General features: G+C 30.1%; 2 protein-coding genes across 2 annotated transcripts; both read right to left on the bottom strand.

Annotated features, from left to right (window-relative positions):
• Window positions 1-13263: 13263 nt before the first annotated feature.
• On the bottom strand, window positions 13264-14092 carry LOC139888801 (uncharacterized). Its single transcript, XM_071871788.1, has 2 exons — window positions 13982-14092; window positions 13264-13839 (listed from the first exon to the last, which is right to left on the bottom strand). The coding sequence occupies exons 1-2, from the start codon at window positions 14090-14092 to the stop codon at window positions 13264-13266; spliced, it is 687 nt and encodes a 228-aa protein (XP_071727889.1).
• Window positions 14093-14104: 12 nt separating this feature from the next.
• Window positions 14105-15454, bottom strand: LOC139888799 (uncharacterized). The gene has a single exon (XM_071871787.1). It carries the CDS (start codon window positions 15452-15454, stop codon window positions 14105-14107), a length of 1350 nt encoding a protein of 449 aa, XP_071727888.1.
• Window positions 15455-15834: the final 380 nt, after the last annotated feature.

The raw sequence follows: 15834 nt of genomic DNA, 5'->3' as shown, positions 1-15834 counted from the left end.
CGGGCTAAATTTTACTTCATAAAACATGGAAAAAAAACGTTCATATTCTTCACGAACAATATTATCTTGAATGTTATTTTTGTCGATCATTTTCCCGCCTAAATAATAACATTCATCACGAAGTGTCTCTTCTAAATGTTCATATTTTCGTGTGATCTTGATGTCGGAAAAAAAAATTCAAAAAAAACGAAATTTTTTTTTTTTTGCTTCCCCCGGCTTCCCCCCGATTGGTTACTTCCCCATTGATCCTACCCCTATATATATATATATATATATATATATATATATATATATATATATATATATATATATATATATATATATATATATATATATATATATATATATATATATATTTCAAAATGATAAAATATAACTTTAATATAAAATTTTTTGATCCAAAATAATACTATATATATATATATATATATATATATATATATATATATATATATATATATATATATATAGCGAAATGATGATTTAAAAAAGTAAATGACCAAAACACTTAAATGAATAAGTTACACTTTGAGTGGGATAGTTTTTCATTGATTTGACTTGTTATGTATAAAGATACATTACACGAAACATAAAGTGCTAGTTTTCTAAGCGTACGAAAGGACGTTCGAAAAATCGGAACCGGGATATAAGTCGAGTGACAACGTACAAGTTATTGGTACTAATGTTACAAGTCAACTCTGCACGTGAATATAATTTAATATATAATTAATTATATAGATTATATATATATATATATATATATATATATATATATATATATATATATATTTAAATTAATAAAACCGTCGACAAAGTCGAAACAAAAACTTTAGGGCTGGTAAATCAACCCATGCGATCGCATGGGAGAAGGCCTGGGGAGCAATGCGATCGCATGGCCGTCGGTCACTCCAACATTATAAAAGTCGAGCTCCTTCACTGAATTGCACACACACACATAAATATCCATTCACATATTACTTCCTCCGTATATTATTTATTTTATTTAAATTATTATTATTATTATTATTATTATTATTATTATTATTATTATCATTTTTATTATTATTATTAATAAGATTAATATTATTATTAATCTTATGGTTAGGAGTATTATTATTATTAGTAATATACATAAAATATTACGACGAAGTGCTATCCAAGTGATTTCAAAATGGTTCTTTGAGTGAGTTAAAGCTAAAAAAATTATGGGTTATAGCTATGGAGGTTATGGGTATGGTTCGGAGGTATTGCTCGTGAGTCAAACCTAGTGTTTATCATCTCCGCCACGTCTATGTACTTTCCTGCAATATTGAATCACAATATTGATACGTGAATATTCATATCTTATCTTTTATATATTAATAGTGTATCCCTGACTAGTTCTCGAGTATATATGATTATGCATGCTTGCATGATTAATTTCTTAGTTAAATAGTTTATGATAAATCACGAATTTGATACATATGCTACTGAGATAAGGTATATGATAGGCATGTCATTGGAAAGCTGGCGAAAAATTAATAACTTTTCATTTAGAAATCGTGTAGTTTCGATGAACGAATTAAAAGATATGGTCAACTGAAATATCATTTATTTTAGTATTATTATAAAATGATTATTATTATTACTATCGTCGTTATTATCGTCATTATTATTATTATCTAATAATTATTATTATTATTATCATTATCGTTATTAATATAAGTATTATCATTAAAATTGTTATTATTATTATTAATACTATCGTCATTATCACTAAAGTTATTATTATTATTATGATTATTACTCTTATTATTATTATTGTTATTATCATTATAATAATTATTAGTATTATCATTAGTATTATTATAATTATTATTATTAGTATCATTATCATTAAAACTAATATTAGTATCATCTAATTATTATGATTACTATTATTATCATTATTATGAATGCGATATAAAAAAAGATTAAAAGCTATTAAACAAATCGATTAGGAAATAATGAGTATAAGTATCATAATGAAATTAAAATATTATAAGATATTGATTTAGATAAAAATATCGTTTTCATTATTGTTAGCATTATTAAAAGTATCATTAATATTAAAACTATCATTTTTATTAAAATTATCATTTTTAATAGAAATATCATTGTTATTATAAAATATCATTATTATTACCATTTTAGTATTATTATTATTAAAAATTATCATTTTGAATAGAATTATTATTTTTATATAAAATATTATTCTTATTACAGTTAATATTAAAAAGTATCGTTATTATTAAAATTATCATGATTAGAATTATCATTTTATTATAATTAATATCATCATTAGTAAATATAAATATTGTTATTATTATTATTAGCAGAATAATAATAATAATTATTATTATTATTACAAAATAATAAAACTTTTACTCATTATGATTATTATCAGTATTATTTTATCAAATAAATATGTGATACAAAGATATTTTTCCGCACGTAATATAATTACATTAATAATACATACCACTATATTTTTATGATACTAAGTGAACTCTATAAATTTTATTACTTGAGATATATAAAAGTATATTTTTATCATATATAAATTTTAATATAAATTTTTATTTATTAATAAATGACTTGTATTATTTACTCTAATAAAATCTGATAAATATATTTAAATATATAAAATGACTATATTTAAGTTATATAATAAACATGCATAGATTTTGTGACAACCCGAAAATTTTCGACCAAATTTAAACTTGATCTTTCTATGTTTCCGACACGATAAGCAAAGTCTGTAATGTTGAATTTCAAAAAGTTTAAACTATGTTCATACATTCATTTAACCTCGACCAAACTCCGACGATTCACGAACCATTATATAAATGGATATGATTGTGTGTGTGTGTGTGTATATATATATATATATATGTATTATAACTTGAGAATATTAACAAAGTATTAAACGTATAATACTTGACATGAACGTATTTGTTTCAATATGATTATCGATGGAATTAGAAGATAATATCAAATGATTGATTTATCAGATACATTGTATGATTACGAGTCTCTGTTAAGAGGTCCACTTTGGTTTAGGAAACCTTTCCTTTTTAACGGTATTCGGAATAATTGGTAAAGTGATTTACAAATAAGAACAAATATGTCAATTAACGATAACTGGAAAAAGGTTAGTAGAGATTAACTTTCAACACAATGATTGCCTCGTGTCTTTTGATAAGATAATTATTAGTTTTTATAATATTGAAAACGTTTTATGACATAGATGAAATCTTTTAAAAAATGAATTTGAATATATACAATAAGTCGGAATGTTAATTGTTAGAATTAAATATCTTGCAACGTGTATTTAAAACGTGTTCATGTATATTAAATATATATGTTTTCAAATTAGTTAAGTAAATAATAGTAACACTCGCTTAGTGATACGATTGATATTTAAAACGCTAGTACATAAATGAACTATATCTATTAAAGTTTTAAAATGAAAACGGTATATGATATAATATTTTCTATTACGTAAACGATCTAAATTATACTTTGAAATATAATTGTTTTTGAAAAACTAAATATTATATAAATATTTCAACTATATATAAATGTACAATTTCTATTTTTAAAATAAATATATATATATATATATATATATATATATATATATATTTTACAATGTAATAAGATTTTAAATGTATACAAAAATGTTTTGGATTTTAATTAACATTATCACGTTAATGAATAACTAAACGATAAATTAAAGAAGCAAATGACCACAACCCTCAAAGATATAAGTTACATTTCTTAAAATATAATTCATCGTTGATTAAGTCTAATTTTTGATAAAGGTACACGTCGCGTAACGTAACGTGCTAGTTTTCTAAGCGTACGAAAATGCGTTCAAGAAACCGGAACTGGGACATAAGTCGAGTGACAACGTACGCGTCATCGGAACAAAAATTACAAACTAACTATGCATATAAATATTATATAATATATAAATAATTATATAAATTAAATATATTATATATAAATTATTAATATAAACCGTCAGCACAAGAAGTTAAACGAATATGAGCTGTCACAGGGGCTCATGCGATCGCATGAGTTCACCCCTATAACCTCATGCGATCACATGAGGAGTGGGTAAGGGTCAAGTTCTATAAATGATCGATTTCTGGTTCTGCGACCTCCATTATCCATCCATCTCTCACGATATTTCTCTCTATATATTTATATTTATTATTATTATTATTAAAATTATTATTATTATTAATCCTAATAATATTATTAGTATTATTAGTATTAGTATTAGTAATTAGTATTATTATACATAAAATACTACAACGAGGTTATGAGCAAGTTATTTCATATGGGTTTTTCGAGCGGGATAGAGCTAAGGAAGTTATAGGTTATAGCTATGGAGGTTATGGGTTATGTTCGTGGGGTATGGTCGTGATTCAAACCTAGTGTTTATCATCTCCGTTTTCCTGCAATATTGAATCACAATATTGATACGTGAGCACTCATAACTTAACTTTTATATATTAATAGTGTATCCCTGACTAGTGCTCGAGTATATATGATTATGTATGCTTGTATGTTTAATTTTTGTCATTAGATAGTTTATAATAAATCACGAATTTGATACATTTGCGATTAAGATAAGGTATATAATATGCATGTCGTTGAAAAGCTAGTGAAAAATTAATAACTTTTCATTTAGAAAGTGTATGATTTCGATGAACGTTTTATAAGTTATAGTCAACTAAATGATCATTAATCTTAGTATTATTATTATTACTATTGTCGTTATTATCGTCGTTATTATTACTATCATTAATGTTATCAATATAAATATTATCATTAAAATCGTTATTGTTATTGTTATTATTAATACTATCGTAATTATAACTAAGTTATTATTATTATTATTATTATTATTATTATTATTATTATTATTATTATTATTATTATTATTATTATTAAAAGCATCATTAATATTAAAACTATCATTTTTATTAAAATTATCATTTTTAATAGAAATATCATTGTTATTATAAAATATCATTATTATTATTATCATTTTAGTACTATTATTATTAAAAATTATCATTTTGATTAGAATCATTATTTTATATAAAATATTATTATTACAAGTTAATATTAAAAAGTATCGTTATTATTAAAATTATCATTATTAGAATTATCATTTTATAAGAATTAATACCATCATTAGTAAATATAAATATTGTTATTATTATTAGTAGAATAATAATTATTATTATTATTATTACAAAATAATACAACTTTTATTATTATTATTATTATCAATATTATTTTATCAAATAAATGTGTGATGCAAAGATATTTTTACCACACGTAATATAATTACAATAATAATACATATCACTATATTTTTTTAATATTAAGTGAACTTTATAATTTTATTAATTGAGATGCATAAAAGTATATTTTTATCATATATAAATTTTAATAAATTTTTATTTAAATGACATGTATCATTTACCCTAATAAAATCCAATAAGTATATTTAAAAATATAAAACGACTATATTTAAGTTATATAATAAACATGTATATATTTTATAAATCATTTTGGGTCAAATTAACTTTTGTTGACTTTTGCATATCGTTCTCGAGCATTAGGATTGTGATACACTATGACCTGACCTAAATTGTTAGACAGATATTGACCAACATATAAATATATATATATACTTAATATAGGTTCATGAATCCGAGGCCAACCTTGCACTTGTTCAATGCCATCATATGCATAATTACTACGAAATACAGTATTGTGAGTTTCATTTGCTCCCTTTTTAAATGCTTTTGCAATATATAATTTTGGGACTGAGAATACATGCGATGTTTTTATAACTGTTTTGTTAAATGTTGTTTGAGATATATTTTTGAACTGAGAATACATGAACTGCTTTTATAAATGTTTGACGAAATAGACACGAGTACTAAAAACTACATTCTATGATAGAATTATTTGGATACAGAGGTTCGATTTCTATAAAGATTGCATTAGCTACCCTCGGTGAGAAATTTTTGCATTGCACGATGCATTAGCTACAGTTGGTGAGATTGTTTTGCATTAGCTACCCTCGGTGAGAAATTTTTGCATTGCACGATGCATTAGCTACCGTTGGTGAGATTGTATTGTATTTTCCTCGGTGAGAAATTTTTGCATTGCACGATGCATTAGCTACCGTTGGTGAGATTGTATTGTATTTCCCTCGGTGAGAAATTTTTGCATTGCACAATGCATTAGCTACCGTTGGTGAGATTGTATTGTATTTCCCTCGGTGAGAAATTTTTGCATTGCACGATGCATTAGCTACCGTTGGTGAGATTGTTTTGCATTTTTCGGTGTTCTTCATATGAATGATTTTTACAGCAGTGAGTAGTCCTGCACAGATTGTTTTCGAAATATGAGTATCTTGTGGTCTATTATATTATTGGAAATGATTGATTATGATAAACTAATGAACTCACTAACCTTTTGGTTGACACTTTAAAGCATGTTTATTCTCGGGTATTAAGGAAATCTTCCGCTGTGCATTTGCTCATTTTAAAGATATTACTTGGAGTCATTCATAGCATATTTCAAAAGATGTTGCATTCGAGTCGTTGAGTTCAACAAGATTAATATTAAGTCATTGATAGTTGATATAATATGAAATGATATGCATGCCTGTTAACTTTCGATGTAATAAAAGTTTGTCTTTTAAAAATGAATGCAATGTTTGTAAAATGTATCATTTAGAGGTCAAATACCTCGCAATGTAATCATATGTTATTGTGTTCATCCTTATGGATTAGGACGGGTCGTCTCAGATTTTGGAAGTCATTTTGGGTCAAGTTGACTTTTGTTGACTTTTGCATGTCGGTCTCGAGCATTAGGGTTATGATACACTATGACCTGACCTAGCTTGTTAGACATTTATTGACCGACATATGTTCTCTAGATTGAGATCTATGGTTACTTTCATTCCGAGTTTCGGTCACCTCCTTGTAAATTGCTTTATGTGCTGCTAATGTGAGTTTCATTATTCCCTTTTTATATATATTTTTGGGCTGAGAATACATGCGCTGCTTTTATAAATGTTTTACCAAATAGACAAAAGTACTTGAAACTACATTCTATAGTTGGATTATTATACCGGATATCAACCCTAGTAGTTTGGTAACATAAGAATTAGTGTTTATTATAATTTCCACTAATTTACACAGATCTTAAAGATAGATCAATTCTCTACAGACGAGTAGTTCTGTCGATCAAATCTCTAGAGAGGAGTGGTTCTGTCGATCTAGACTCTACATACGAGTGTTTCTGTTTATCCTTGGGGATATTTTTGATACATTTTGTTAATATGGGTTATCAGGTGTTCACTATATGAATAATTTTTGTACACATGTTATGTGTACAATTTATTATTGAAATCTTGTGGTCTACTAAAATTATGATAAACAAATGAACTCACCAACCTTTTGGTGGACACTTTTAAGCATGTTTATTCTCAGGTATGAAAGAAATCTTCCGCTGTGTATTTGCTCATTTTAAAGATATTACTTGGAGTCATTCATGGCATATTTCAAAAGACATTGCATTCAAATCATTTGAGTTCAAAAGATTGTTGATTGATGAAAGATAGATTAATCAATTATATTTGAGAAACATGATAATATCATTAGTATGCATGTTTGTAAACTTTCGTTCAGGCGAAAGTTGTCTTTTAAAAAGAATGCAATGTTTGTAAAATGTATCATATAGAGGTCTGTACCTCGTAATGTAATCAACTATTGTGAAACGTTTATATTCGGTATGAACGGGTCCTTTCATTTTCCAGGTGGTTGATCCCTTTGATTTACAAAGTGGGTATGGGTGGTCCATCTCTATAAAGATCGTTAAAAATATATGTTAAGTTATAACATGTGCCACCCACATGAGGGTATTATCGTCTTACATTTACCTTCTCCTTTTCTTTTCTCGCCCATTCCTTTTTCTCCTAATTTTCATGAATTCTGCAGATGATTATGACTCATTTTGTTCTACTTTATGTATCTTCATCAAAATTGTATCTGAAAATACCAAAATACACAATTAAAGATTGGATCTGAAAAGAGAACGCATACCAAAATAACTACTCCATCAAAAAGGTATTCGATGAAAGCTCCACCACCACACCTTAAAGACCGGAGCTCTGACGGCTGTGGTAACAACAATTTATTTAAGGTTTGATTTATTCATATAAAAATCAGAGGGCGGTCGATGACGGCGACGATGATTAAGAGAAGAGATGACAGTGATGGCGGTCACCGAAAGAAGATGACTACGATGATGAATCGGGTAGCAGTAGTATTGGAGATGACCACGGTGATGAATTGAGTATTGGACATACATACATACATACATACATACATACATACATACATATATACATACATACATACATACATACATACATACATACATACATACATACATACATACATACATACATAAACATACATATATACATGCATGCATACATACATACATACGTACGTACGTACATAAGCATACATAGACATACATACATATACATGCATACATACATACATACATACATACATACATACATACATACATACATACATACATACATACATACAAACAAAAACATGCATACAAACATACACATACAAAAAGACAAACTATCTTGGAGAATAAAGTATATATATATATATATATATATATATATATATATATATATATATATATATATATATATATATATATATATATATATATATATATATAGGGTTATCATCAAGAGTGAAGCACTTTTTTTAGGAAAGTAGTTTTTTTCGTTTGTTTGAAAAAAAAAATTCAACATTAAGATCACATGAAAATATGAACATTTAAAATAGACACTTTGTGATGAATGTTATTATTTTGGCGAGAAAATGCTCGAAGAAATAAATAATAACATACATCATGAGTAATGTTTTAATTAGAGGTTTTATTCATCATTTTTTTTCTCTTATGTGAATGTCATTTTTTTAAATTTAGCCCGATTTAGAGTTTAGGATTTAGGATTTTGGGTTTAGGGAACTAAACCCAAAACCCTAAACCCTAAACTCTAAATCGGGCTAAATTTAAAATAAATAAAAAAAACCTTCCAAACCCTAAACACTAATTTAAGCCCTAATTTTCAAACCCTAAACCCTAATTTGTACTTGTTAAAAATTTAATCTAAGTCCTAATTTTCAAACCCTAATTTCTAAACCCTAATTTATGAACCCTAATTTCTAAACTCTAATTTCTAAACCCTTAATAAAAATCCTTTAATTAAAACATTACATATGATGCATGTTATCATTTATTTCTTCGAGCATTTTTCAGCCAAAATAATAACACTTATCACAAAGTGTCTTTTTTAAATGTTCATATTTTTATGTGATCTTAATGTTGGGAAAAAAATTCAAAAAAAAAACGAAAAAAATTACTTTCCCCCATTTTCAAAAAGTGCTCCCTCTTCATTAAAACACTATATATATATATATATATATATATATATATATATATATATATATATATATATATATATATATATATATATATATATATATATATATATATATATATATATATATATAGGCAGGATCAATGGGGAAGTAACCAACCGGGGGGAAGCAAAAAAAAAATTTGTTTTTTTGGAATTTTTTTTCCGGCATCAAGATCACACGAAAATATGAACATTTAGAAGAGACACTTCGTGATGAATGTTATTATTTAGGCGCGAAAATGATCGACAAAAATAACATTCAAGATAATTGTTCGTGAACAATATGAACGTTTTTTTTTTCTTCATGTTTTGTGAAGTAAAATTTAGCCCGATTTAGAGTTTAGGGTTTGGGGTTTGGTGTTTTAGGTTTATTCCATAAACCCAAAACACCAAACCCTAAACCCTAAACTCTAAACCGTTCGTGTTAAAAACTCAATCTAAATCCTAAATCTAAACCCTAAACCCTAAATTTCTAAACCCTAATATCTAAACCCTATAAACCCTAATATCTAAACCCCAATAGCTAAAACCTCAATATACGCTCGAAAAACACGATAATTGTTATATATTACTTCTTCGAGCGTTTTTACGCCAAAATAAAAACTTTTATCACAAAGTGTCTCTACTAAATGTTCATATTTTCATCTCATCTATAATGTTCGTGAACAAAGTTTTTTCAAAAAATGAAAAAAAAATAAAAAGTTTTTGCTTCCCACCACTTCCCCCCGATTGGTTACTTCCCTCTTGATCCTACCACTATATATATATATATATATATATATATATATATATATATATATATATATATATATATATATATATATATATATATATATATATATATATATATATATATATATATATATATATATATATATATATATAAGCACCACATGATCCTTTCCTATATCTCTCGAGACAACACGTCCAAGATCAAAATGAAAAAGAAAGGGCTAAGGGTCGATCTCTGGTGTAGCCCTACTATCGATAAAAACTCTTTCTTTCTATCATTTCCAACTAGCAGTAATTGATTATGATCAATCCTAGATTATCCTATTAAGGTTAATCAAGGATTGAGTGCAATGAGGGGGTATAATGGATGTCGATTATGGTTTTGGGACCTTATTGTCATATTTCGTTAAGTGCTAAACGATCAACAACCATGTCCCGGTCTTCGTAAATTACCTTAACCAAACAATGATCAAGTCTCGGGCAAAGTCACGAGAGAGATCAATATGGCTAGAGCAATTCTTCCAGAATCAACAACCTAAAATGAGAGGCCAAGCTCCCTATTTATAGGTTCAGGAGTTACGCGGAAGTAAGATGTGCGGGCACTTAGGCATTCCGCACAAATACTGCGAGAATCCTTTGCACTCTTTAATATTCTGCGTAATCCTACCGCATTCTATAGGATTCACCACGGTTTAGCTGTCTTATGCTTTTGCCTTTAAATGGCCTTACGCACTAAAAATATACATATACATAAGTATGTATATGATCAAGTCCCCCAAGTTTATTGTGTTACATTTTTGCAAAAAATGTAAGACAATAAACTCTAAAAAATAAAAATTGCAGTTTGTCTTCATGTGCATACGATTCACGCACAATGTTTCGCGTAAAGACATTATTTATTGTTACAACGGCTATTTTTCCATTTGCTGAATATTTGTTTGCATATATAGCCGTTAAGTAATAATACCGTTGGGGTTATTTTTTCAACATATATATAGAAGCTGATTATCATTTTATCCATCATATTTTCTCTCTCCCTCATAGTAACCATCAATACGATCATCTCTTTACAATCCCCTTTTGTTTTAATTCTACACAAACAACCTTTACATTCATCCATCATCATCATGAGGGTTTCCGAGATTGAAAAGAAGGATGACACCAAACAATTTCTCGCAGAGAGGCTAAAAAGCCCTGAATCGAGATCATCATCAAAACCTGTACAAAAATCTCCCACCACCAGCAGCCAGCAAACAACCGCGACTCCCAGCAAACGACCCACTACATCTCCTCTTACAGGTTCTGCAAAGAGGTTTACGCGGTCTAGTTCAGTTATTCCCACTGCATCTGAGACTGGTAATGTTCAAATTGCGTATATTATTATTTTTGCTTTACGTAACACCTATAGTGTTCGATTATGTTAATACATCTTTCTCTTTGTCTCTTTTTTTTTTAACTTTTACAGCCGAAACATTCGTTACTCCACCACCATCAACACAGACAAGCTCCCCACCAACATTTGATTTATCCAAATACGAAGACATTTGGCGCACTCCACCCAGCGTTGTAAAATCAATTAGAGTGGATGGCCTTCAAGGCTATTTATGCGCCTCCCCAGAAGCTGCGCTGGATCAACGGCAGCATATGAAGCTTGCCCTTCCTCATGATTTACGCGCTGAGTTTAGCAAACTCTCTCATAGCGACGCATTCAACTGTTTTGCCCAGAACATGTACATGACATTTGCATCCGCGTTTGATGCAATGTCTCGCCAAGAAAAGTTTTCTGAGTATCTAAAAAAGGAACAAACCAAGCATGCAATCGTTCAGTCTCAACTATCTTCCACCACCACAGAATTACAAGCAACAAAAAATTCTGTGAATGATTTGAATAAACAACTGTCTGAGAAAGCCATTGAAATGGATAATCTTCAAGCCGCCCATGATACGATGAAAACCAAGCTCCTTCAAACTCAAATTGAGCTATCCGCAGCTTTATCAGCGAAAACAACTGAGGAATCTAACTACGCGAAACTTCGCGAACATCTTCTTGAACTTGGGCAAAAAGTTATGGATTCTGTCGATGTTTCTCAGCGATTTGATACGTATGTCACCGCACTTCAACATCTTGAGCGAGTGAAGTTTTTGCAAGAGATTAGCAAGGTTACTGCTCTACCGGAACCAATGCCGGAGTATATTGAGAAGTTAATCTGCCCTCTTGAAGAGGCAGAAGAAATGGTCGCATTGGCCAGGGAAGGATTCTGCGTTATTCCTATTCCAAAATTAGAAGCTATAAGTCAAAACAAGGATGCTCCCGTCGAAGACATTATTGATTTAGACTTAACCAATAAGGAATAGGATTTCACAATTTGTAAGCGCATTTGGAAGCGCGTTTTAATGATTCGATTTTCTGTACTTTTCGCGGTATTATAATAAAAATTTATTTATCAATTGCAATTGCTTTTATTTATATAGCGCTTTTCATAATATTATTCATAATCACTAGCATTGTCCTTTGCAATTTCATTGTTTACTATTGTGCACATAACAAACAATTACTTTATGCGAAACAACATGTATGCACGTGCTATTCTGCACATTATGAATCTTCTAAGTCCGCCGAAACGATCCTTAGGTAAAAACTTGTGTTTATTGCGAAGCATCCAAGTATGGCTAGATCTAATACTTTGGGCAAAAGTTAGCAAACTGATTTCCTTTCACTACACTCTAAACTGTTTTTATTAACTGCCAAGTGGTCTTTACCATCACTTGTTTAATTTCATTTATGGTGATGTATTTAAACGCATTATACTTACAAACTACGCATGAACACGCAATTGCTGCTATGAACAGAAACTTGAGCTTTATTCATTTCACATAATAGTGCAAACTTATTTGCTATGCATTAACATGAATCCTTATAATGCGCATAGAATTTCGCACATTTCTTTTAATTACACGTAATATCTTTTCAACAAAGTAGCATGCCACGCGTTAGGTATATTACGCCCTTCAATGTCCTGGAGTTTATAAGAGCCTACCGCATTAATTCCCACTATTTGATATGGACCTTCCCAATTGGGTCCCAACTTCCCTTGTTTTTCAGCACGACTTGCTTCATTATTCCGCAAAACCCATTCTCCTACATCAAAGGCTAACGCGCGTACTTTCTTGTTGTAATACTTAGTAATTTGTTGCTTATTATTTGCTTCACGTATTGTGGCCATAAGCCTGCGTTCTTCAATGAAATTTAGGTTTTCACAAATGCCATCTGCATTCGTACTTTCATCAAAATTAGCAACTCTATGCATCTCAACAAAGACTTCCGCGGGGATCATTGCTTCTGAACCATATACTAGGCTAAAAGGTGTTTCGCCTGTACTTTTCTTGAAAGTAGTGCGATGAGCCCATAGTACATTTGAAAGTTCATCAACCCATCCATTCTGCTTTTCATTCAAACGATTTTTAATACCGCTGACAATGTCGCAATTAGTGGACCTCACACAACCCATTTGCCTGCGGATGTGCCACTGATGTAAATTTTTGAATTATATTCAATTGCGTACACCAACTTAAAAATGGATCTTTTGCAATCTGCGCTCCATTATCACTTACAAGCTCCCGCGAAATACCAAATCTGCACACAATGTATTCCCATACAAAATTTCGCACTTGCACGCCAGTGATTGTGCGTAAGGCTTTTGCTTCCACCCATTTAGTGAAATAATCAATTGCTACAATCAGGAACTTTACATTCCCTGCACCTGGTGGAAAGGGTCCCATAATATCAATGGCTCATTTATAAAATGGCCATGGCGAATCAATTGGAATCATATCATACCTTGGTTTGCGATTCTGCAGTGCGTGCCTTTGACAGCTTTTACACCTTTTAACTGTTTGCGCAACATCGCGATATAGGGTAGGCCAAAAGTAACCCATTCGCATTATTTTTGCGGCAATAGTTTTATAACCTGAATGAAGAGCACAAGATCCACTATGCACTTCCTCAACAAGTGTTGCTGCTTCTGCGGGTCCTACACACCGCATTAATGGTCCCAAATATGATTTGCGATATAACACATCGTTTTGAATCACATACATAGGTGATCTTTCGCGTACCAAACGAGCTTCCTTTTTATCTTCTGGCAATGCACCATTTCGCAGATAATTGGCAATAGGACCCATCCAATTTGGTTCAACCTCTTCTATAGCCGCAACAAATAAACTTCCATCTATGGATTTATTGGGAAGTTCTTCTACCCAGACCTGCTTTTGAAAGTGCGAAAATGTCAATGCAGCAAGTTTGCTCAACGCATCTGCCTTTTTATTTTGACCTCTCGATACTTGTGATAACTCAAAGAATTCAAATTTTTCCGCGGATTCCTGCACAAGTTTTAAATACTTCTGCATAGACAACTCATGGGCTTCAAAAGAGCCATTGAATTGGTTTGCCACCAGCTGCGAATCAACATATGCGCGCAACTGCGTAATATTCATCTTATGCGCCATATTTAATCCTGCAAGCAATGCTTCGTATTCAGCTTCATTGTTTATTACATCAAAATTAAAGCGTAGCACGTATGTGTGTTCTTCTCCACTTGGATTTGTCAACATTAATCTCGCGCCTGCTCCTTCAATACACGATGCTCCATCTGTATATAAATCCCAGATTTTGCGCTGAGGTGGCTTCAATTGTGTTCTCTCATGGATAACCTCCAATTCACCCGTCATTTCTGCAAGGTAATCTGCCAAAACTTGACCTTTTACAGATGTTCGCGGTAGATACGATATTTCAAATGCTCCAAGCTCAATCGCCCATTTGGAAAGTCTTCCAGATATCGCAGGTGTGCTCAAAACATTCTTAACCGGCAAATCAGTTAAGACATGTATTGGATGACCTTGAAAGTATATGCACAACCTTCTTGACGTCAAAACTAACGCGTAAATAAATTTTTCAATCGGCGCATAATTTATTTCACTTCCCGCAAGTGCCTTGCTAACGAAATAAACTGGCTTTTGGATTTTGTTCCTTTCCACAACAAGTACTGAGCCAAATGCTTCATTCGCAACCGATATATAAAGGTACAATATTTCGCCATCAACAAGCGCGATCAATGTAGGCAATGTAGCAAGCAATTGCTTCATCTCCTGAAATGCCTTATTTGCCTCTTCAGTCCAGACAAAGTTCTTCTGCTTCAAACACCCCTTAAGAGTGTGAAAGAAAGGCAACTGTCTTTCCGCAGCTTTTGAAAGAAATCTAGTTAAAGCGCGATTTTTCCAGTTAGACTTTGCACTTCTTTAACAGTTTTAGGCGCGGTCATGTTTTCAATTGCAGCAATTTTCTTAGGATTTGCCTGTATGCCCTTCTCAGTGACATAATATCCTAGAAACTTGCCTTCTCTTTCCCCGAAACTGCATTTAGACGGATTCAACTTCATGTTGATTTTTCGCAAACTTTCAAATGTTTCTTTCATATCAACCAAAATATTTTCTTGCGTTTTGCTTTTTATAACAAGATCATCAAC

This window comes from Rutidosis leptorrhynchoides, chromosome 2, assembly GCF_046630445.1.
Source record: "Rutidosis leptorrhynchoides isolate AG116_Rl617_1_P2 chromosome 2, CSIRO_AGI_Rlap_v1, whole genome shotgun sequence".
NCBI lineage: Eukaryota > Viridiplantae > Streptophyta > Magnoliopsida > Asterales > Asteraceae > Rutidosis > Rutidosis leptorrhynchoides.
Note: the sequence above shows the minus strand (reverse complement) of the source record. Positions and strands in the feature narration are given on the sequence as shown.